The sequence below is a fragment of the Monodelphis domestica genome, chromosome 5, assembly GCF_027887165.1.
Source record: "Monodelphis domestica isolate mMonDom1 chromosome 5, mMonDom1.pri, whole genome shotgun sequence".
Classification (NCBI taxonomy): Eukaryota; Metazoa; Chordata; class Mammalia; order Didelphimorphia; family Didelphidae; genus Monodelphis; species Monodelphis domestica.
Genome location: NC_077231.1, coordinates 85,152,695 through 85,178,500, shown reverse-complemented (window position 1 = coordinate 85,178,500; position 25,806 = coordinate 85,152,695). Strand labels below are relative to the sequence as shown.

General features: G+C 38.3%; 1 protein-coding gene across 1 annotated transcript in view; it reads right to left on the bottom strand.

Moving 5' to 3' along the window:
* Positions 1 to 5,895: 5,895 nt before the first annotated feature.
* The window catches only part of GAS2L3 (growth arrest specific 2 like 3), a 42,014-nt gene continuing 22,103 nt past the window's right edge, over positions 5,896 to 25,806 (bottom strand). Inside the window, exons 3-9 of the mRNA XM_007503275.3 lie at positions 21,512 to 21,680; positions 20,679 to 20,797; positions 17,589 to 17,730; positions 14,656 to 14,719; positions 13,272 to 13,410; positions 11,526 to 11,633; positions 5,896 to 10,287 (exon numbers count right to left, since the gene is read on the bottom strand). Coding sequence (XP_007503337.2) covers positions 8,953 to 10,287; positions 11,526 to 11,633; positions 13,272 to 13,410; positions 14,656 to 14,719; positions 17,589 to 17,730; positions 20,679 to 20,797; positions 21,512 to 21,680 — 2,076 coding nt within the window. The 3' untranslated portion in view covers positions 5,896 to 8,952. The remainder of the gene's footprint in view (positions 10,288 to 11,525; positions 11,634 to 13,271; positions 13,411 to 14,655; positions 14,720 to 17,588; positions 17,731 to 20,678; positions 20,798 to 21,511; positions 21,681 to 25,806) is intronic.

Here is a 25,806-nt window from a genome sequence, read left to right as displayed (position 1 = left end):
CTCTCTGAGAAGCACTAGTGTGCCATTGCATTGTTTTATACCAAACATTAGCTCCTGTATCAGTCTTTGTCCAGAGTTCTCACTTGTAATGTCTTGTCCACAATAGAGCAATGCTACTCCTTTGTTTCAATAATGGTATTTAGTTATTAATAATAACCTCAGAGAACATGAGTAGTGAAGCTGGTAGCTCTGATAAGACTAAGGAAAGTCATAAAGTGTCCAGGTAGCTTCATATAAGAAATACTTATTAAATAATGGGGTTCACATAGATGCACAATTTTCAGTTTACAAGAAGAATCTTTGACTATATTAGTCACATAAAATGAGGTCCTACCATCCAAAAATGATCTCTGATAAGGAATAGAAATACAGAGAGGTTAAGGGATTTGGCCAGTCCCAGTAAATGTGGAGATGATAATAGAACCTACATTCCATTGTTGTAAAGATCAAGTGAGATCATGTACACAAAATGCTTTACAAAACGTACAGCATTTTCTAGAACGTTACTGTTAATGTTACTATTATTGTTAATTGCCTATGCATTTGTAAAATTCATTGGATAGAAGCAGGATGGTAGAGAAAGAGACTGGAAGTAGGAAGACATGTTGACAGGCTCTAGCAAAGTCCAGAGGGTCTGAAATAATCAATGGAACTGGAAAAGAGAATGGATTTGGCAGGTCCATAGTTGGGATTCAGGAACTGAACTGGATGTTGGCAGATGAAGGTGGGGACAGAAGGGTCAGAGAAACTCTGAGAATTCTTGAATTGGAGAACAATGGTGCTGTTAATTATCAGGAAATTAAAATATAGGAGTATGTGATCATAAATTTAAAGCTGGAAGGGACCTTAGCTACCATATGGATTTGGGGCTCTGGGAGAAAATCAGAGCTGCAGCTATAGATTTGGGGGTCACTCAAATAGAAAGGGCATTTGAAAGTACAGACTGGTTAAGATCACCAGGGGAGACCAGAAGAGAGAAGGAGGACACTCACAGAATTTTGGAAGAATGCCCATATTCAGGGGACTGGAGTAAAAACGGAATGGGGGAGAGCTGTGGAACCAGGACAGTGTCAGACAACCAAGGAGACTTGGAAGGACAGCTTGATTTTCTCAACCTCAGTTCTATATACGGGTCAAGGAAGACAAAAGTGAGAAATTGACCACTGATTCAGCAAACAACGTTATAATCATTGATGGAACAGATGTCAGCAAAATAGTGGAATGGAAAAGAAAAAGGGAGAAGTTAAAGAGCGAATGATTACTGAAAACAGAGGCAAGAAATATAATCTCTTGAAAAAAATTATGATGAAAGATGGGTCATCACTATAGTAATTATTGTCTTGGAAGTCCAGGGGCCAGACCGAGGGTGCTTGCTGATTAATATTATTGGGATAGGGACCACTTTTACTCTAGAGCAGCACTTGTTCAACAGGAGTCTGGAGTAAGGAAAGCAGCAACATGACCTGTCCAGGCACACAGGCAGTACAACCGCTCTCCCCCCTCCTTAATCCCTCTAGCTCTTGATGTGTAAAGTGGGAGGGTTTTGTTAGATGACCACAGGTCCCTTTCAGCTCCTAATAGCCTATGATTCTGTGTTTAATTCTCCTTAATATCACATTTAACAAAATTCTCATCTGGACCTGTGCTGTCACTGATATAGGGAACTCCTCACATGGAATCTCCCTCCACTGAGCAGGATGGTCCCTTTTCTCATTTATAGTGTTAGAGGGCTGTGTGGAGACAGTGAGAGGCTCACACAGTGTATCCATGAGCGCAGTGACAGCCTACTCTTAGGATAAATGGGAACCCAGCTTTTCCAGTCGCCTGAGACTACCTGTGTTCACTACTCTACACAATTAATTGTAGGCAGAGGCAAAATGAGTGCTGCAAACCTGATCCTGACCGCTAGAGGTCTCCAGAATACACAGTCACCATTTCAGTCTTTCATTTCAATGAACTATCATTTTCATTCATAGGATTATAGCCAGAGCCTGATGAGGTATTAGAGGTTATTTAGTCCAGTGTTTTCATTGCACAGATGAGGAAACAGGGGGCCAAGTACAATTAAGAACAGCCGTACACCCAGTTGAAACAATGTGGTTTTTAAGGAATGAAGCAAGTCAAGAGGCAAACTTTCCAAGATAGAAAGGAGAGATTTTGAGGGTGGGGAAGGTTGAACTAGATGACCTCCCAGAAGCCCAGAATGCCTAACCTGGAAGGGACTGCAGAGGTCATTCAGTCCAACCCAAACCTGCACAGTAATCTCCTTCAATAACATTCCTTCCTGATTCTGTGAAACGGTACAAACCCAAGAAAACACGGCAAAACAAGACCAAAAAGCCTTTCCAGATTTACTTGGTTTCAGCATGCTAAGTATTTTGTTCATGCAAAACAACAATTCCCAGGGGCGTTTGGCCAAGACAAATTGACCTGATGCTCCAATGTAATGGTGACATTTTCCAGTTTTTTTCTGGCCTCTTTGCACAGAATCAGTTCCCCTACCAATGATCAGTATCATTGGCCTCCATTAATGGCACCACATTATTCAGCTGCAATCATGACACTGGCTGATGCAATGACTGACATATTCTGTATCCAGTACATTGGGTAAGCACACCAGGTATTTTAAGTAGCTCATGAGGAAACATCTGATTGCTGGCTACTGCTGAATTTGACTTGAGCCTATTCGGAATATAGTTGGGCACTCTAAATCACTTGTTTCACAGAATAGGAAAATTGCAGTTAGACATATCTACCTCAGCCTCTATCGGGCCCAATAAGAGGTCATCTAATCTCTGCAGAAAGACCCAAAGGGAAAGGGAAAGCAACTGAATCAGTTTCACACATAGTATGGTTAGAAGCAGTCATATATTAAACTGCATTCAGTATAAAAATATCTATTGCCTACTATGGCATTATTTTTCTAGACAGTTCTACTAATAGGAATTTTCCTCTGTAAGTCTTAATTAGCCTCTTCATACTTCATAGAATCACATAAATTAGAGCTGGAAGGGACCTCGGCTTCTGAACATAACTATATATGAAGGAATCCTGATCATAACATATCCAATGAGTGGTTGCTCAGTCTCTACTTGAAGACTTCCCATAATGAAGAACTCACCTCTCAAAGCAGCCAATTCCACTGTAATTGACAACCTTCCTGATCATCTGGACCCTAAGTTTGCCTCTTTGGAACTTCCAATTGTTTCTCCTAGTTCTGCCCTGTGAGGCCAAATAAGACAAGAAAAACACATCTTCAAGATGGTAGTCCTTCAAATACCAGAAGACAGGTATGTGCTGTCCTCTCTTCCACTCCCCCAGCCCCACAAAATTTCTGCATGGCAAATCCCTTAAACCAGTCATTGTATGAAATCAACTCAAGGCTCTCTGAACTAAATTCTCATTGAACATTTCACTCCACTCAGCTCAGAAAAGATGTTCTGAAGGCTGTCACTGGAGTCAAGAGAAGAGTTTTACTAGTTAAGTGACATTATCCATAGGTTTTCCCTGAGGAGCTGAGATGTTGAGCTCTAATAATTGTCATCTGATTGCTGTCTACTGCTAAAGTTGACTTATGGAGCCCATTGGGAATACTTGGGCTACCATATATATTCAAGTACCTCTTCCAAATACCAGAAGGCAGTTCTGCCCTGTCCTCTCTTCCACTCCCCAGCCCCCCCACAATCCTCTTTATGACAAATCCCTTAAACCAGATAGACTCTCCTTCCTGGAAAACAAGACCAGTAGTTAGTGTTCCTTGTTTTTTTTGTTTGCATAGAAGTACAATAATAAGGTCCTAAATAATTGCTTCCTCTTGCTGTTTATTTCACCAGGCTAAGGTATATGCTTTATTTGTCATATATAGAAAACCTGAACTTTAGGTTTGGACATGTGGCCAATAGTCTCTGTGTTGGGAATCCCAAGCAATCACTGTAAACTCACGTCATTATTGTTGTCATTTCTGTAGCATCCAACTTTTCCTAACACCATTTTGGTATTTTCCTGGCAAAGACACTAGAAATTTGCCTTCTTCTCCAGCTCATTTTAGAGATGAGGAACTGAGGCAAACAGAATTACATGACATGCCCAGGGTCACACAGCTGAGAAGTGTCTGAGACCAGATTTGAACTCATGAAGATGTCTTCCTGATTCTAAAGCTCAGTGCTCTATCCACTGAATAGCTTAGCTTCCCCTGCAAAATCACTGGAGGGAATAAAAAGGGGACCACTGCTTGTGCTATTAACATGATTCTGATCATGATGAGTATCATTAAATGTACCTAAGTGATAAGTATGCCCCTAGTGACATGCTCTGTGCTGATAAGAGAGCCCTCTGTGATAAAATGATATTGAGTCATCTTTGGTGAGGGTTAATACTGGTTTCCATTTAACTAAATCCCTTAAGCAAATAGGATGAGTTGCTCTTGAATGAAGATCTTCCAAGGTCTCTTTCAGCTCTAACATTCTAGAACAAACTCAATTATCAAAATGAAGATGTATTGTAGAAATAACTGAAATGTTATCTTATAGAACTTTCCTTCTGGTGATTACTATTTCTTCAATTGCTCTTATAGGGATCCTGACCATCTTGAATATTCTCTTCTGGATGTGTGTCAATGCCTTTCCTAAAATATGGCATCCAGACTGAATACAACATTCCAGATATAGTCTGGATGCCACATCTGGATGCCAGATGTAGTCTGCACAAGACAGTGAGCAGTGAATCTTATCACCAGGTTTTTCTTAAGGCTAAGACCCAAATTACTTTTTTTTGGCTATTGAAATGGTGACACATGGAGCTTGCAGCCACTCCATTAAAGCCCCCAAGTCTTTTCTACCCAAAATCTTATCTAATCATACCACCCCCTCTGTGTCCTTATGGAACTTTTTTGAGCCAAATGCATGATTTTATATCCCTAATACATTCCTTACTGGATTTTTGGTCCATAATTTCAAGATGGGAAGAAAATAAAGCTCACTGTGAAATGAAGCAATTGGAAAAGGCTTTCAGAAGTAAAAAATCTTGAGATATATGTCACAAAAGCAGGATTTTGGAATATGGAGAAGAGGCTGAAGGGATATGTGTGCTAGGAGGGGCCTGGGAACAGCATGACTAAAACATGGGAATATAGCCTGGCATTTTTAAAGGTCCTTAAAGAAATCAGCCTAGCCAGATACTTTCTTTTTTTTTAATTAAGCAATGTGAGGTTAAGACTGAGGAATGTCTGCTGGAAAACCCCTATTATGAGCAGTCCTCTACCTTACACTCCTCATCAACAAAATGCAAAACTGTTTTAACATGACTGCATGTAAAAAATCTATATTAGATTAATTACCATCTCAGGGAGGAAGAAAGGTAAGGAGGGAGAATTTAGAACTCAAGTTGTCTTTTTAATGAACATTAAAAGTTATTTTTACATGTATTTGGGAGATAAAATATTATTTTTAAAAATACTTAAAAAAAACAAGCTAGCTCACCATCACAGTGGACATATAATCTACAGCTTGCTTGAAGGGGTAGTCATATAGCAAATGTAGTCTTTGGAGTTATTTCCATGATGACTTCGCACAGTAACAAAAAGAAAGGGAGTTGTGAAATAAATATCATGTGCAAAGAAGATGCCCCCCCAAATTATTCAATATAAAATTATCTTCATATTGTCATGATTTTGGCAATATATGTTATAGAAGGAGAGTTTCCCATATGCTCCTGCATCCAGAAAGTGTCCCATTTACCTAGATATACATTTTTTTTAAACTTGGCACACATTTTTATGTTTTAATTCTTACATATTTAATACTTGAAGTTATGCTAGTAAAAGAAAACCAACATAAATATATAAATTCAGAGTCAAGTATTGAATCCTCTTACATTTACACATAAGAACATCAGACCTTTTTGGTAAAGCAGGATTTTGTTTTTTAATCAGTAACAAAGAGCAATATATGATTGTATTGTAGACAATTAACACAAGCCTTTCTGATCTGTATCCACATTAACTGCAGCAGCTTATTTGTGACCAAGTAATATAAAAGAAGACCAGGGATGAGTTTGTCTTAACACATTTGTTACATTAATAAAGTATGGCAAACCAATTAAAAACTTATTACACTGTTCTTAAAAATAAAATTGGACATGATTGTTTCTTCCAATAGTTTTGGTCATTTCAATACTCAAATTTCATCAGATGACAAATTATGACAATGAAAATATTCTCTCAGCTCCCTCACCTCTGTGCAGTCCTTTGCTATCTGGGAGGCATTTCAGTGGCATCTGGGGAAACCAGCAGGCTTAGGTGATTAAAATCTTTAATGTCTAATTTAATAGGCAGGTGACATAAGAATAGCTGAATGGGGAGGGGGGGGGGTCTTGAGGGCTAAAGAGCCACACTACTATACACTGACAACAGCTCAGAAACATCACTTTAGTTTGGAGTCCTAGTTTGGTTGGTGTGGGTTTTCACCAGTGACACATATCACAGCTCATCTGTGTCACACAGTAGACTGTCTCCAAGAGCTCCTCATGGCTAGCCTGGTGAACTTTATTAGACTCGTCCTCAGAAGATAAACATGTAGGCAGTCTATTACCAGTCCCACACTTGAGGCTTGATGGGACCTCCTGCTTTAAATAGTTCCTGCTCTAACTGATTCGGTTTTTGAGAGTTGTGTAGCATCATGACATGTTGATGAGAGATCAGTGGACTCTAGAACAGTCCTATCTCAAATCAGAGAATCACAAATCTAGAGCAGGTCATCTAGTCCAACCCCTTCAATGTGTTTATGTTAAATGACAAAATGAAAGTCTAACTCTCTAAAGTTTAGTATGCAGAAGTATATATATGCTACATAGGCTATTTTTAACATATTGGCTTCCTGAAATGTCAAAATTGAAAAAAACATAAAAACATGAAAGTTCTAGGCCACTGGTAAAGAAAGATTGTTCTTGGATTGAATGCAGACTTAAAAGTCTTTCTTGAAAGCAAGTTGCCCATTTCCTGAGGTGGATTAACTTTCAATTTACTAATACAGATAGAGACAAGACCTGGGATTTCATTGGAAATGGGAGCTCTCAAATAAGGAAACTCTTTACCAATCTAGGTAGGTATCTTCATGGTTAAGTGGTTTGCCCAGGGCCCCATTACCAGTATGTCAAAGGTGAACCAATTTTCCATCCACCATGCCATGTTAGCTCTTCATTTACTTGTAAGAACAATGATTTATGAATTTCTTATTGAGAAAGTGAATTGTAGGTAGGGTCTCCTTAAATTCCCTGAATACCAGTAGCCTTAGCCAACTATTTGATGCATATTCCTTTAAAACCAGTTCTTTTTTAATTGAATTATTTGAAACCACATTTGCAGTATTAGTCATTCCAAAACTGACCATGTTGGTCTGTATGTTAAAAGCATCTGAGATAAGTTTTTCCTGCTTTCTAGGCTACAGAATATTGACAATCAATTTACGTCACTAAAAAAAAAGTTTCTAAAAATAAATACTCTGCTTTGGGGTTGTTTTTTGTTTTTTGTTTTTTAGGAAATTATGACTTTACTTAAAATATATATCTAATATATCCAAGTCATGATTATCTATAAGAACCTGGAGTAAATAAAACAGTGTGAGACTACAAAGATAAAATATCCTGAAAGCAATTTTTTAAATTGTCTGAATTACCTGAAACTGAGAAATTTAACATTTTTTCACTTTAAAGTATTTACAATTTCCACTGCCTTCTGGTCTACTGTCATTACATGATTTGACTCCATCTCCAAATTAAGGAGCTCAGGCTATAAAACCAATAAAGTGTCCAACATGATTATCTGAATTTTGAAGAAAGCATTGCTCTTGGTCGAGAAAAGATGCATAACCTAAAGAATGTCTTTTAAATTGACATAGCTATACTAGCTAAAGAGAAAAGTTTTTAGGAAAGACGTTTTTATAGCACCACTCCAAATAAATTTCTTGTCTTTCACTTTAAAGATTTTAAACCAACATAGTTCTGACATTCATCTTTTTAAAAGTCAACCCTTCTTCCTTACTCAAAAATAGTGTTAAAAACAATTGTTTGGAAGTGTTTTCTAAGATCTACTGAGTCCGTTTTGCCCATAACCATTGCACACTATGCTAACTCCCCTTCTCAAGTACAAGATATTTGCAGGTTTACATATAGCATACTGAACCAGGTTTAGTTCCTATTTGCTGTACAGTATTAATAAATCAATAAATTAGGCACAATAGTAAAATGTTATTCATGATAACAACAGGCACTTGCAGAGTCAGTCTAGAATCTGGGGACATCAATCAAGAAAGTTAAAACAATTTTTTTAAAAAATCTACAGTAATAAGAGTAATCCCAGGCCAGTCATTAGCAATCAATGACTGTCCATGTCTTGGCCATGTTGAACAGGAAAGGAAGGCATACTGTGACTTTGCTTTGCACAAATGCCAAAGTTACAAACAAGAGCTTAACAAGACACATAACCAACTCATAGTTGACATTTTCATCAATTGGCACTGAGACGAGCCAGAATTTCAGTCGTGTTTTTGAATTTTTCAGGCTTCCCTGAACATGTAGATATAGCAAAAACACGTTGGATGGGAATCTACTCATCTTGGGGGCATTGTCCCAATGGACCCCCAGCTTGGAATTTCTGGGTGCTGTTCCCTTGTGCTAAACGTGCCATCTTACTCAAAACTGGATGTGACCAAACTCCCTCATTTTAGAGATGAGGAAACTGAGCCTGAAAGTTATGAAGTGGCTCGCCCAAGGCCACCCATGTAGTTAATATAGGCAGAATTCAAACCCAAGATTTCTTACTCAAACCCAGTGTTTTTTATCAGTATTTTGCATCCTCCCTTAGGAGAGCTAACTGCTGCACATTCAGATATAACAAACTGGAAAGATCTTACTGAAAATTGCATTCTTCTTTTGTTTCCTCTACTCACTCCATTTCATTTACTTTCTAGCTTTCTTATTTCCAGACATAACAAAATAATGGTCATCCTCCTTTTTCTTCGGTATGGGCTTGTCACCATCAACAACTGTTTCCTTCTTGGACAAGAGTGGTTTCTTGGTTGACAAATTTGTGGTTTTGCTTGTCTTTGGTGGGGTTTTCATCAAAGGCTGACCCTTTGTGGCAGGCTGAGCTGCCTTTACTGAAGTCGGTGTTTTGATGGAAGTCTGGGAAAGCTTTACAACTGACAGTGGAGTACGAACAGAAGGTTTTGACAGGCTAGATCCCATTGGAAGACCTTTGCTCTTATTCAGGGGCTGTTTTTTGGTTTCAGAAGCCACATTCTTACCATTTGATGCCAGCAAGGTTGCTGCCTGGGCTGTTTTCGCAGGCATAACAGAGGCTGAAGAAACTGGTTGGCTTAAATTCCGGATGGAATTGACTTTCTGCATCTGGTCTCTCCTTGTCTGTGGCTCTCTATTGGGTGGCTGAGGTTGTGCTGTACCTGGCCTTTCAGTTGTGCTTTTAGAACTGGATTTTGCTATTTTTGCAGGGGACTGAAGAGAAGGGGAAGCCTTAGATGCTTGCCTAATGCTTGTTATGGGAAGCTTAGGTGGCTTTGGAGATGCTGAGTGAGACACTGCACAGTACTTAGAAGAATCATAATTGTGCTTTAACTGCTTTGGCTCGCTTTTATCAGAATACTTATTTGACAGATGGGCAGGAGACGGCCTGCCACTAGAACTCTGTGCTGGTGGACACTTGGCTTTGGGATAATCAGGGGACAAGACACGTTTGCGGAGAGACTCAGAGACACTCGATGCAGTCCTTAATGAATCAGGTGAAGAAGTGCTTTTACTGACTGGATGGGCAAGAGAAGGTGGTTTCTTTGGTGCTCCTTTGGGACGTGTGAGATGCTGAAGAGAAGCTGTTGCTGATGAATTTGGTACTTTAGAAGGCCCAGAGTTGGAGTGACCAGCTTTTAGCGAGGTGGGCAGATGTGGTGTAGGTGTAGCACATGCCCGAGCAGGAGACTGGGGGCGTTTACTAATGGTGTGTTTCTCTCTGGCCCTCAGCACAGAAACTGGTGTGCCAGGTCTTGAATTTTGCTTCTGAATCATGTTAACTGCTGACATTGGATCCATTAAAGGAGGTGGTGGAGTTCTGGCTGGAGAATCTGGAATGCTCTCATTAGAAATGCCTTTTTGAAAAGCAAGGATTTTTTGCTCTAACGTTGCAAACTGTAACACTCGGCAGGGGTCATATTTAAGCAGAAAACCTTGAAGAGTATCCCAGCCTCCACCAACACGAACCATCACATGTTTGCCATGAAGCATCTGTCCAAGTAAAGAAGGGGAAAAAGAAATCTTGAAGTTTACATCTCAGTCTGAATGGGTTCTACAGGATGCAAAAAAGGTTTGATTATATACAGTCTGCTGTTATGGCATGTCAAATTAAATTGTGAACTTAAAAATGCAAGGCAAATTTCAGCCATCCAGCATGAAGCAGCCATCGTAAACTCTACATTTCACAGAACTCAATCACTTCCATGCAGAATTAGCAATATTAGAAGTCATTCAGTTAATGAAGAGTAACATGGTATGATTTTTTATTCCTATAAACTAAGGGAGGGCATAAAAACTGTATTAATGAAAGTAAGAAACTACAGAAATTGAACACAAGCTTGAAAGTAAAAATGAAGCTTGAAACTGAAGGGAATATAAGAGTGAAGAAACTCATCAGGAGCTATCTATTCCCATTATGTTTCTCAAGTTAGGAACAGGGAAGATAATAGGATAAGCAGTTTTAAATCACTTTATGCAAAAGCAAATTCTTGACTTTTGATCCTCTTACTAATGACATTAGTAAAAACTCAGAGCAAAGAGTGTGGCATAGCCACTAAAGAGTACTTGGATGTTTATTTTATTGCTAACAAAAATGAACATTCTTCTCATAAGGTTCTATAGGCTTCAATAGCTTCTGTTTCTCTTTTATTTTCACTAATTTCAATTAATCTTCTTTATATGTGTTAACTTTCCCTTTTCTTCTTACCTTACAATGTGGTTCTATCTTTATAAAACTAGAAGAATACTCTAGGTAGAGACAAAAAATTCCTATTAATCTCAATGACTTAGAAAACTATACTCATTCTCCACTAAAAATGTTTGACTGCAAATATCTCAAAGTCCCTATAGCAAAAATTTCATTTTTAAGGCAAAAAAACAAAAAACAAAAACAAAACCACAACAACCCAACCCCCTTTTCCTCTAAATGCTCTTTGCTATTTCTTAAAATCTTTAGGTTCCAGCTTAGTATCAATTTTAAGAGAGAAGAGCTGTAAAGGCTAGGCAATTGGAGTTAAGTGACTTGCCCAGAGTCACACAATTAACAAGTGTCTGAGGCCAGATTTGAATTCAGTTTCTCCCAAATCCAGGCTTGGTAATCTACCTCACTACCCCACATTTCACTATTTCTGACAATGATTAGTTAAAAATAATCAAATAAGAGTTCATTAAAACTCTAAAGTAAAGTATATATGACACCACCACCACATGCACACATAAAGCATACTTACTCTTATGAAAAGTATTTTGTCTCCTAATCTGTAGCGACCCTCAGACAAATATTCAATGGAAAATCGATGAGAACAGCTACAGGGGGGATCTTCGGCGATGTGTTTAACCTACATTTTCAAATAAAATTTAGGACTCAGCATAACAACATTGTAATGACAGTGAAGATTAAGATACAAAATGTGATGAAAGCTGCCAAAATCAAATCGAAAGGCGAAGACTCAAAAGCTATTGAAGAACCATTTACTACTAAGGAAACAGGAGGGGATGGATTTCTTGATCAAACTAAAAAGTCCCTATGGAGAAAAACAACACTGGATGGTTGTTCCTAAGAGTCCTGAGATCTACCCAAACAACTACCCATAAGGAGGTTGAAAAAGAAATCGGGAGTGTCACATTTCCTGGATTTGTCCTTTTGGTGCTGCAAAGATGCTGAACTCATCAAGTCACAACACTGATTTCTAGTAGTTCCATATGCCTATGGATTCAGTTCTACTCTTACACTCTAGCTCAAGAAAAGATTGAGGTATCTCTAGATATCATGTCAAACTCATCAGCGGGGGTCGCATTTACTTTAGCCAACACAAGAAGTCTGCCATCTGTCTGAACTGTGATTTCATTAGTTGATCTCATTTATTGCCGCCTGTCCCTGAGACAAGTACCGGAAGTTGTGTGAAATACAGTTGTGTTTCCTAGGGGGTCCAGCCTCAAACAATGTATAAGAAACAGTTCTCAGGAAGGTACAAGGATATAATGAGTCATTAAATGACTTCCATAACTTAAGTTTTAAAAATAAGCCTCTGAAGAATGGACTTTCTGACAACAATTCTCTATTCACATCAATATTAGCTCCATTTCTATCTTTAGGTACGACACATAAGATACCATACAATATCTATAGATTGATATGTAAAACAAAACATTTTGGAGAAATGTGTCCCCCCCCCCCCTTTTTGTTCTTCAAAGCAAAATGACTCATTTCCTTCAGGAAGGAAATTATCATCATTTCATGCAAGAATACTAGTTTAGACTAAATATCTGAATTCTGGGGCAGTAGGGGTAGAGGACAGAGCTGGCCTACACATCAAGGAACCATTCAACGTTCTCTCTAGGCAGCTGTTTAAAACTACAAGGGAGAGAGAGTGGGCGCTGATCCTAATGGATACTGAGAGTTCTGACAATCTAGTCTCTCTCTTTGTCGGAACACTATTTATATCTAAACATTACAATTTTAGGCCATAATCTAAAAGAAGTCATTTTAATTTTTTGTCCACGAAGAGTAGTCACTGGAATTTCACCATTGCTCACCACAATACTGACAATTATTAGTTTCATTCTGTTGATGAACTCCATAAGTACAGGTGAATATTTTATATTCTAGTAAGGAATTTTTTTAGATTTTTTTAAAGCCAAAGATTACTTAAATGAGTTTATTGCATTAAAAATAATCACTTTCCAAAAGTCTTGGTAGGACAAGTGAATAAGCAGTCATTTCTCTCATAATATAATCCTGTGAATCGAGCACTTGGAGAAAATACAAAAACCCAAGAAACAATATGAAGTCTTACCCAGAACTATGAACTCAACATTTAGGACTCTTGGTAGCTGTCACCACAGCATACCCTAGAGTCCCTACTGGAGTTGAGGACAAGGATTAGGTGAGGAAACAGTCAAATAAACATGGCTTCACCCAAGCTAAACTGAGCAGATTAGGCTCACAGGACAATGAAGGTTGAGCTGGTACTTACAGCTTCATGGAGCTCTCCCTGGTGACAGCAGGATTTTGGAGGACTCTCGGGAAGGAGAGTCCCAGAGGTATTTAGCAAGGTTTCTTCTAATTCAATCTCTTTCTCAAGTTTTATTAATACAGGTGGCTCAACCCCATACCTGGTGGAAGGACAGGAAGAGAGTGTTGAGGGGAAGAATAGAAGGTAATTAAGGAGAAAAATCTGGTTGATGTAAAGATTGGACAGTGCTGGTTACTGCATTTAAGATCTCATCTGATTAAGATTAAAGATGTTAATGGCCGAGAAACATGACAAAAAATCATTTTATGGGGAGCACTTAGAGTTTCTTAAAACTCCACCACTAGACCTAAGGCAGTCAGGAGTATTTAGGATGAGCTCTTACACACTCCAATGAATCTATGAATCACATCCACCTTAGATTGGTCTCCAAGGCCAAATTGCCACCATCCAGGCCTGCTCATCCTGTTCACCTCATCCTTGTCCACCAAAGGAGGCCCACCTGATGGTCTAGAGGCCTGCCTCAATGTCTTCTGACAGGTTCACAATGTGGCCTTTCACCTCTTATCTAACCCTGTCACATTTTCTCACAACATACATTTCCCTGACTCTACCTTCTCCAATTCTTCAAAGTTCTTCATTGGCTATCTGTTGGTCATGGTCAACCACACCTATTATGTACAGCCTCTCCATTGTCCTCTGAGTGGAGGCATGTTTAATTCTTCAGACAGCCTTGTATTCCAAGTCTCATTTTCACATATTTAGCCTTCTGCCTGCTTAAAATTCTCAACCCTGTATACTGAATTAATTTAGGAATACCATGAGTCTTTAGGTTGGGAACCCAGGAGAAGCCCAAGTGGTTCATAATCTCCGTATGACTCCACAGTCACCCTGGAAAACCACCTTTCATATTTAAAGAGGACTAACTTCCCCAATTTGTACACAGACTATTACATAAATACAAACAGAAGTCATTCCAAAAAACAGGTTGCATCCTTAAAAATAAAAGGTTTTTTTTTTTTTAAGAAGAAAAAATACATTAGTATTCGATTAAAAATCAACACAATTTTGGATATACTTAGATTTGGGTGAGAAGGAATGACATATTCAGGTCAATCTGATAAATATGGTTGAATGGAGGTTAGGGAAGTCAACCCATTTGGGTTACACCTTTCTACTAATCTATTATGACACAGTACATTGGAGGGAAAGACATTTATTAGTTTTTTAAGAGTGAAAAGAAAAAGGAATCTATGAAGAAAGTTCACTTCCTTTGTTCTAATGAAGGACTTTTATTTTCTGTTATTGCACCCCTTTGCCCTACAATAAAAAAGCTAATTATAATTTTTAATAACATCAAAAGTCTAAAATTTCACTGCTAACATACCTTGATACAATTCTTCCAATTTCCAGCAAGCAAAGATAAACCTGTCTTGGATCTTTGTGTAAAACTGTGGGAAATAAAATGTTATATTTTACTGTCCAAAATTAAACAAGTCAATTTTCTTTTAGCATGGAAGAAGTGTGAAAAAAATGAGAGCACTAGAATATAAGCTCTTTGAGGGCAGGCATGGTTTCATTTCCACCTTTCTATAAATGTTATTGAACTGTTATTTCCCTGAATTGGTAAACAAAGTAGGAATCTATCATACTGACCCTCATCTAAGAAAAGTAACAAGAAATTTTAAAAGAAGATAAGCTACTCTGACACCTATACCTGGAATTTTCATGTTCCTTAGATATTTCTCTATTTCTACTACAAATACAAAACATGACTAGTTAAGAGAGAGTTGAAGAAGACTCAACACTGAAAACTCTGTGGTGCCCTGATGCTTACAAATGGTCTTACCTACAAAGAAATCAAGATTCAAAACATTAACTACTTGTTATTTCCACCATGCTGATACTATCACAGGACAAAACCCGAGAAGCTAAATTCTAGCCTGATTTTATCCAGAACCATGCTCTGATGCAGTGTGCTATTACTTCCTTTCTTTACTTGTCAAATTACGGATTCATTTTCACCTTTGGGGATACTCAGAGTAACAATCTACCCCAAAAGGACAGCAATAAAAGGGATGGAACAAAACTGAAGACCAATCTCCAAACATGATGTATGAGTGGAAGGTAAAGAAAATACAGCATAGCAGAGAACCTTTCTTTTTGGCTGAAGCAATAGTGTCTATGAGAATTCACACTAGTTGTATTGAAAAAGGAATTGAATCAACCTAAATTTAAAGTTTCCCTCCCCTGTCTTTCAGTTTTTCGCTTCTGTTTATTTTTTATCATGTTCTCATTTTGGACTAAAAAGTAAAGGAAAATTTTAAGATATTAATTCAACAATAGCATATGAGCAGGCTTGCTGCTAGTTGGCATACTTTTCCATTTGAGAGGTAGGATAGTTTATGACTTTTAGTTCTTTCCATTCTACATTCAAGTTAATGTGTTCAAGCAGTCAGGAATAAGCCTTAGTACTGGAGGATGGAAAGCGTCTTAAATAGCTTAGCCACTAGGGCATTTCTTCTGAAAACAAGTTACATGGCCTGTTTCTTCCCTCTGGCTGTGATACTACCCTGGGGATTGCTGCAGAAGGTCCTGGCAAAAAAGAGAAAGACACAAATGATGGCCAAACATCTGGGAACCCCTCAAAGCACAGGAATACTTTGGTGATCATTAACTAAGTGCTTAACTTAGAAACTATACTTTTCATAATTTGATTCCTTGTAGATGGCCCAGGTATCAAGTCAGTCCATGGTGAAATACTTTCTCACCAAGAAGGAAAAGTGGAAGACTCCATCTTGCTTCCTCCCAAAGGAAGAAAAATAAGTTTGAGACAGAATTAGCTGCTGCTTGTGATTTCTCAAAGTTATGCCTGCCATAAAGATGTCAAAAGGGTTCAGCTTCTCTTCACTGCCTAAAGGTAGGGTTTGAGCCAATCTGCTAAAAACCTAAACACCTTTTGCATTTCATTTATGCTACTCTCATAAAGAAAAAGGGCACCCAGGTGGTGCAGTGGACAGTGTCAAGTCTGGAGTCTGGAGGATTTGAGTTCAAATTCAGCTTCCCACACTTACTACTTACTGTGACCCTGGGCAAGTCACTTAACCCTGTTTGGCTCAGTTTCCTCCTCCGTAAAATGAACTGGAGAAGGCAATGGCAAACCATTCCAATATTTTTGTCAAGATACCCCCAAGTGGAGTCACAAAGAATCTGACACAAATGATCAACAACAACAATATAGGTAAATATATATTTGGACAAAATTTCCTTTAAGAGCCTATGTCAGGGGCAGGTAGGCAGCACAATGGATAGAGTATCAGGCCTAAATTCAGTAGAACCTTGGCTCAAATCTGGCCTCAGACACCTCTCAGCTGTGTGACCCTGGACAAGTCATTTAACCCCAATTGCCTAGCCATTGCTGCTCTTCTGTCTTAGAAATTATTCTAAGATAGGAGGTAAGGGCTTAAAAAAAAAAGAACCTGTGTCAGGTTATCATGCCATCTTAGCTATCATATAGACATTTGTGATATTGTCAAGTTAATGCGAAAGCACATCAATAAATCTTGAGTACTAATAAATCCAGAAATTAGCTCATGCCACAGAACACACAACAATAGTCCTGGCTGGACTCAGGAAGACTTGAATTGAGTTCAGCTCTTACCTCAAACATTTATTAAAAATTATGTGATCCTGGACAAGTCACTTAGTCTCTTTCCTCAATTTCCTTATCTATAAAATGGTGATATTAACGACATATACGTCCTAGGGTTTTTGTGAGGAACAAATCTGTGCAAAGCACTTAGCACAATGCCTGACACACAACAGGTGCTCTATAAATTGGTGACGGTAGGGGTTGCGAGTGGGGGTTGAGGTGGGAGTATGAAAAGTATGACTTTTCAAAATGAGTTGGCAGAAATGTTATTCCATCTGGAACACTGGAAGAAAAGCTGCTGCTTAGGAGGTAAGCATTTAAGCAGGTATTTTCATAAACCAGTTGAAGAGAAATCAGTAGTCATTCACATTTCTGGAGTGCCACTTGATATAAATATTCATTACTAACAAAGAGTTGTAAGTTCAGTTAAGAACATTTTTTAAGGCAGCTCATTTAAGCAAGTTGGATATGGTCTGTTTGGAAAGCCTTCCAGATGAAGATTTTTGCCAATGAATAAAGATTATAATATTTAGGATCCAGAGTCTATGTGATTTTTCAATTGTGTTTCACATCTTTCAGGAGATTTGAGGCTTGCCATTTGTGTTATTTTGAGAATTAAAAGGAAAGTAAATGATTTATCAAACTTTTTAAAATATTGAAATATTCACCTAAGCCTTCAGATTCAAAGAGGTAAGTCTCATCAACACCAACACGCCTGCACCAGTGAAGGAAGTTGGCAGTATTGTCTCTAGCAAAGAATGAGCCTGATGGGGCATCTTTTTTACAAGGCATTTTTCTCATTGGAAAATCCTAAAAATTAAAAATACAAAGAAATAAAAAAAGGATAAATTAGGTTTACATTTTTTTAAGGTGAAAAGGTAAGTTCAATGTACGAACCATGGCTATAAAGTGCTAGTAGAATAAAACTGATTTGAAGAAAAAATCATTGTATTTTATCTTCCAGTATTATACTCTAGTTTCCTTTCAATCTCTTCATTTCTGTACTGTTTTCTTAGGAAAATAGCCTCATTAAAATCAGTATCAAAAGGTCTTGTTCTTCTACTAACTTGCTAATCCCTTGGGCAAATCAAAATCGTTTTTTTTTTTCCTCTGGGCTTTAGTTTCTCCAACTGCAAAATAAGAAGACTGGACTAAAGGTTCTTTATTTGGGATCCAGAGACCCTATGGAAATCCATATAGAGAGATTTCAGGAGGTCTACAAACTTCAAGCAAGGAAAATAAAATTTTGAGCATTTCCTTTAATTATGAATTTTGAGCACCAAAGCAGAGCAATATTGGGCTTCACTAGACTGCCAAAGAAGTCCATGATACAAAAAGGTTAAAAAACCCTGGACTAGATGATATCTAGGGCCTTTCCAAGCTTTTTTTTTTTTTTAAATAAGAAAAAGCCTTAGTTTAAATACTTCCCAAGAAAACGAGTGTTTCACGTGACTCTCCTAACACTGTCTTCTGTCTTTTAAATTCCTGGGAACCTTTTCAAAACGGTAAAATAGCAGCAGACTAAAAGTAGTCCAAAAGGCAGTATGGTACAAAAGCCAGAAAGCTAGTCTTGGAGTCAGAAAGAAGCAGGTTCAAAACTGCTGGCCTCTGACACACCCTAGGTCAGTGATGTGCCCAAACTGCTGCATGTAAGCCTCTTGCTTTACCCCAGAGAGGGCAGGGAGGAAGCACTCCCATTGAGCTGCTGGGCAGGGGGGCGAGTGATGTGAGAAATGTCCTCGGGCATGCGTGGAGAGGGAGAAGGGAGCAGGCCCCTCTTAGGTTCACCAACACAGGTCTAGGTGATCCTGGGCAAGTCATCTACTCATTGTCCCAGATTCTCTAAATCTCTCGGTATCAGACAAGTTGCTGGCACATATTAGTGCATGTAGCTTTACGGCATGAGTCCACACCTCTAAAATCATGGTTTTTCCCCTCAAATCTCATCATTCAAAAAGACCAAAAGCCTTTTGGACATTCTTCTTCATATTATAATTGTACCATGATCTTTGAATTCTTAAAGAGGTGAGCAAAAAAGATGACAGAGAATCTGTGATTCAAGAGCTCTGAAAACAAATACAATTTCGAAAGACTCTTGATTGGGGATTCTGTCAGGTAAACAGGCCTGAATTTAGCTCAGACAACCCTGTTGTTGATTAAAGGTGATGATATACCCTAAGCTTCTTTTCCTGAATTTATTCTAGATTTAAGGAAGAAGTAAAATAATGAAGTCTTCCTATCATACCCCCAATGTAATAACTGCTAACCACATATCAACTATATGTAAAGCACTGCAGTAGGTTCGATGAGAGATACAAAGATGAATAGGCCACAGGACATGGGGCCTGTTCTCCAGTAGGTTACAGTCTAATAAGAGACTTAAGGATTGGCCCAAGCATCAGGTCTGCTGAAGTCACCTCAAGAGGGCGCCCGTGCAGTCCGTCTGCCCTGACACCACCCTCAGGGCCTCCTTTACTCCTCTCAGGACTTCTGGCACAAGCTCCCTAAGCATTCTCCTGGCCTCCAGGGTCCCTTCACTAACTCCCCATGACATTGAAGACTAGCTTTCCTAACCCAACTCTGATCCCCTTCCTCCCCTGCTCAGAAGTGCTACTTATCGTCTACAAGATAAGCACCAGCTCTTGGCCCAGGTATTTATAGCCCTCCATTATCTGGTTCCAACCGCCATCCAGTTCTTGTTTCCTGTTGCATGCTCTCTTTCTGCCCTCCAGCCATTCTCTGAGCTTGTCTGACCAAAGGGGCCCTCTCTGCTCTGGTTCTTTTCCACCCCTCAAGAATAGGGTGGCTTCCTTGCAAGTCCCCACATGGTAAACCTGTCCTTGAAGGCCCAACTGCATTTCCACTTTCTCCTCGAAACACCTCAGCGGCCACCACGGGAGCACTCCTCCCCCTCCAGAGCTCTCCTGGCTCTTGTCTCCTCTGACGCACTTAGCACATTCTGACCTATCTTTACAGTTATTCAGATGTCTAACCTCCCAGCAAAACTGCAAAGCTCTTGAGGGCAGGGCCTGCACCATTTTTCTTTACTGTATTTTTAGGGTCTTGCGCACAGGAATTTAATCCATGTTTGTTGAAATGAATTCAGAGGAAGAAATCACTTCTGGAAGCTTTCATAGAGAAAATGGCATTTGAAGGCTGAGTACAAAAATCAATGAGTGAAGACTGTAAATTGAGAGGACAGTTAGAGGGAATGCTACAAGCAAATAGGATGAAATTATACATTTTTTTGGCAATTAAAAAGTTACCTGAATTCTGTTTAAGTAAAGGAACACAGGAATCGAGTTTACTTTATTAAAATGCAATATATGTCCATGTCATAAAAGAAAAGGGGCAATCTACCAGAAAATATATTACGAATATGCTGGGATCAGTCATTGCTTTCCAAAGGGACACGGACTACACTTTCATAGTGATCATCTTGTGACTCTTTTCCACGTGGAAAGCACACAAGGAATAGTGAGCAGTCCAGCTTGGCTGGAATGAAGGATATAAAGTAGGCAGGGAATAGTGAAGAGGTGAGAATGAAAAAGGACACCAGGGATCAGCTTGTTGGAGCCTTACACATTAAACTAACAGTAATTAAGAAATAGTAAGGGGGTATTTCTGGTGCAAAAATAGAGGTTGTTATTATCTATACTGATATGAAATCTTAAATAAACCTTTTTAAACAGGCTAGTAAAAGAAATCAACATTCAGGTTATCATATTATGACGAACTTTTTTCAAAAGGTAACTTACCCCTAGTTCCTCAGAATCACAACATGCTTTAATTGTATTTTGTAGAACATTGATCAGTTGGCACAGAAGGACTCCATTGTCAAGTTCTTCTAATAATCTTTCTGCCTTGACATCAACACCTAAAAATATATTTTAAAATGAGGATTCTTCCAAAGACACCAAATTCAACCAAAAAGTATAGCTCAATGCAACATCATTATCACACTAGTAAAATCATTTCAGCAGCTGAATGGAGGATGGAATAAAGCAGCGAGAGGTTGGCAACAGGAAATCGATTGGAAGAATATTGCAATGATCTAGGCGAGAGGATGGGAGTCTGAACGAAGATGGTGGCTTTGTGATCAGAGAGAAGAAGAAGAATAAAAAGCTAAAAAGGCATACAAACTTACTTGAAAACATTTACTAATGTAGATATTTATTTTTAAAAACTCTTCACTTCTATCTTAGAATCAGCACTGTGTATTGGTTCTAAGGCAGAAGATTGGCAAGGGCTAGGTGATGGAGGTTAAGTGACTTGGAAAGGGTCACACAGCTGGGAGGTTTCTGAGGTCAAATTTGAGCCCAGAATCTATCATCTCCAGGCCTGGCTCTGTACTGAGTTGCCCAGCTATCACCCAATGTCAATATTTAAAAAAAATTTTTTTAATGATTAGCTTGAGCATGCTGATATCAGTTACAACAAATTCTCCTCAGAATTTAATCCTAAGACATGTGTGTATGTGTCCAAGTACAAATATACATATGGAGAGGCATGCACACACACATATCATGTCATATCAATTTGAATCATGCTTCTCTCAGGATTCACTCAACAGTGGATCTCAAAGCCTTACCCAATAAGCCATTTAGCCAAATTGCCAAATCTTCCTGCATAGGTACCAAAGTAGCTTCATGGCGTACTGCTATCCATTCGTCATACTGGCAAACATCTGCCAAACCTGGTCCATGTCGGGGAGTAAGGGGACTTCGGGGACTTAGAGGGAGATCATCTCCAAACCACACCTGAAAAAAAAGATGTTTTCTTGAATGAATATTAAAAAAATGTCTTAACAAATGCTGAAAGGCATTCCTACATATTTCTCTGTTAAAGTAATAGCTCACCTATATTTTGAGCCTTAAGGTTTGCAAAGCACTTTTCTCATACACATTCAAAAAGGTTCAATTAAATTAAAGACCAACAAGCTGGCAGAATATAAACACAGACTAAAAGATAAAACAAAGGACAAAAAAAAACCAACCTCTCAGGATGCAAAGGAGGTTTTTGAAATGAAAACAAAGTAATAAAGACCAAAGATATTAGTTTACAATGTCCAATTTTCAGGTCAAATCGTCAATTAACAAATATTTATTATTTGTACTTATAATACACCAGGGACATTCCTAAATGCTGGGAATATAAAGACAAAGAATGAAATAGTCACTTCCTTTCAAACCATTTACAAGGGGACAGCTGGGTAGCTCAGTGGATGGAGAGCCAGTCCTAGAGATGGGAGGTCCTGGGTTCAAATCTGACCTCAGACACTTCCTAGCTGTGGGACTCTGGGCAAGTCACTTAACCCCCATTGCCTCATCCTTACCACTCTTACTTCAGAACCAATACCCAGTATTGATTCTAAGATGGAAAGTAAAGGTTTAAAAAAATTTTTTTAATTAAAAAAATTTTTAAATCAAATTACTTACATTCTAAGAGGACAACATAAGTGAAAAAAAAAATTCCAAGGCTTTCCAATTCCAAAACAGGCATAGAAAGCTTTAGATCTAAAGAATCTCAGAAAATGCCCCATCCAATTAGAACAAGAATATTTTCATAACAACCTTGTGAAAACTTGTTCCTCCAACTTCTGAAAACATGAGGAAACCACTACCTTATGAAGAAGCCCATTCTACCTTTGGACAAGTGCTAAATAATGATCCCTTATTATATATAGTAGGACCCCCTTATCCATGATTTGGCTTTCCAAGGTTCCAGTTATCCATGGTCAATAATGAAGAGAACATATATAGAGAGTCAGCAAATATTTGCTTTCAGTCACACACTATATGTCTTGGAACATATCAAGGCCCTATTATACTTTGAAGGGTTCTACAAAATCCTATTCTATAGTCAAATTACACCATTGAAGTCTAAAGCCTGGCAGATTATGCCGTGACAGAAAGGTTTCAAGTATAAACTTGGTAAGAAGTGGAGGCTAATTTCCAAGGACCAGTCAGGCTTAACACAGAAAGATAACGCCAACAAGCAGACCACTTAGTGATGTTATTTTTGGCTTTAACAGCCACTGAAACAAAGAAGAAATATAAAATGGCCATCCGTCTTTCATGGCAGCCTTCTGCTTTTGCAGTAAAGGCAGCAAAAGGAGCAAAAGGTATTGGGCATCATGATTATTAGATTAATTAAATTAACTTTGTCTGTTGATAACTCTAAATGAAAGACCTTAAAGCCGAAAGATCAGAATCACATCAATCTTGGCATTCCTACTATAGATAATATCAGAAGAAAGAAGCTGTTGCTTAATAAAAGGATGGCTCACGGATAATCTTTAAAGAGGGAAAGGCAAGATGGGGTAGTGGTTTTACCAAAAGTTCAAAGGCAATTTAAAACATCATGTTAATATGCTATTTAGTCATCATGAATTGCAGTTCCTCTGACAAATATGTTTTAAAAGAAAACCATGAAAATAATTGCAAGTTGAGCCCCAACAATGGTTCTGAGGACAAAGAGGTATTATGGGATAAAATCTTCCAAATTAAATTTCTAATCAAACATTCATTTAGACACTTAGTGACCTCAAAGCAAAGATGGGAAAAGATAAAGATAATGAGAAATACCTGGGAAATCATGGCTTAGGAAAAAAAGGATAAGAAAGGCTTAAAAACTCTAAGAGAACACAAGGATATCTTTTTCTAATGGATATTTTCTTCTAGAAAAGAAGTTGTGTTGGATGTGGTAACCATCAAATAGCATTGCAAGAAAGAAAAAAATAAGCAGAAAACATTTAAAAATGAAAATTATATTCAAGAAGAGGCCTTATTACCATGTGATTTGTTGCTTCCCCCTAAGAACCATAGGACTGGACTCTAGGACATGCAGCTAAAACCTTTATGTATGGGTCAACTCCCCCACTAGAGTATCAGCTCCTTGAGAGTGGAGATTGTCTTGTTTTCCTATTTGTAACCCCAGTGCTTTGCACATAGTAAGTACTAAAGAAATTTTTATTCTTACATTCATTCAGAAAATACTTGTTACTGATCTCAGAATTATCCCTGGATCAGATGTCTGGGTACAAGCCAGACCACCATTTTGTGAAGGCAATGATTAGAATTCATAACAAACAAGAAAAAAGTATAATAAGAAAAAAAAAGGGAATAATCTCAGATAAGTAGCTGTTCAAATAAGTGAAGATAACTATCATGCTTTATATTAAGTCTTTTATTCTCCAAGCTTTACTTCTTGGTTTCTCCAAAGGATCTTTCTATGGTATAACCCCAAGTTCCACTACCCACATAGCTGTTCTCCTCTGGACATTTCCCAGTTTGTCAAACTCCAGCTATGGTCTGACCTATGCAGAGTACAACAGTACTATCATCACTCACATGTGGATTCTGGGCCTTTCTTAATATAAACAAGGATGATAAGAGCATTTGGGGTTATAACATCAAATAACTGACTCATTTTGAGTTTATCATCTGTTAGAAGACCCAGAGTCTGTGTACCCTATTTTCTAATCTCATCTTCTTTTACTTTTACCTATAAAACAGATTTTTTTAAGCCAAGCCCATAAAGTTGATATTCATGAATGAAATATATAATCTTGTTAATCAGCCCATTAGTCTATACTGCTGAGAGATTTGGGGATTTTGATTCCATCATCCAATAAATTAGCAACTCTTCAAATTTTATTTCATTGGTAAATTTAGAAAGTATGTCATTTTTCTCTCCACCTAAATCCAGGGTAAGAACGTTAACCAGCATACAAGTAAAGAGTTCTCAAGCACTTAACTCCTATCTGCCTCCAGGCTAAAATTGATCTGAAAGGACAGCTAGGTAGTTCAATGGATAGAGAGCAAAACCTAGAGATTGGAAGGCTTGGGTTCAAAGCTGGCCTCAGACACTTCCTTAGCTGTGTGACCCTGTGCAAATTATTTAACCCTATTTGCCTAGTCCTTATCATTTTTATGTTTTGGAACAAAGCTTAGTATTGATTCCAAGGTAGAAGATAGGTTTCAAAAAAATAATAATAACCTAACCTGATAACTGCATTATCATTCAAACAGTATTGAATTCCACTAATATCTAGACCACATCTCTCCATGATGTCCAAAAGGATGGCATAATAGATGGGAGGTCCTGGGTTCAAATTTGGCCTCAGACACTTCCTAGCTGTGGGACCTTGGGCAAGTCACTTGAATCCCTATTGCCTAGCTCTTACCACTCTTCTGCCACAGAACCAATACACAATATTGATTCTAAATTGGAAGGTAAGGGTTTAAAAAACAATTTTTTAAAAATCATCCACAAATATAAATATTTTAACATACAAAAAAAAACACAGAAAAAGATCATATGTGAAACAGTTTTTTCTCAGATGGAAAACTTAGGAATCAGCCTGCAGGCACACAAGTCAGTCAGAATTCCCTGAGATCTTGCCTTCAACTTTGAACTTGAATGGAATTTTGGGAAGAAACCTGGGAAGGAACCAACAGGGCTTTTCCATCTTTCCCAAGGAAAAATCAATAGCAGCAGTGGCAGAGAATCAAAGGAGGTGGAAAGTTCACACAGAGTCTAGAGACAACATTCTCTAACAACACTTTGCTAAAGACCTAGAGATCAGGAGTTGTGGTGGCAAAGCAAAGGTCTGGGAGAGCTGATCAATTGGAAGTAAAGGATACCAGTCAATAGGCAGCCTTGGTCATCTCTGCAACCTTTTCTCCACTCAGACACTGGGGGCCACTTTCATAATCAGCCAACTGCTCACTTCCTGGCTTCCCCCTTTATCTTTCCTTGGCTGCCTGGGCAGCTCCTGGGTGTTTTGTTTTTCTCCTTACTGTTCACTTTCAGTATCTATAGTATTTAAACCGGCGCTATGAAACTTGATGGCTCTCAACCTGACCTGTTGGCATTGGGTAT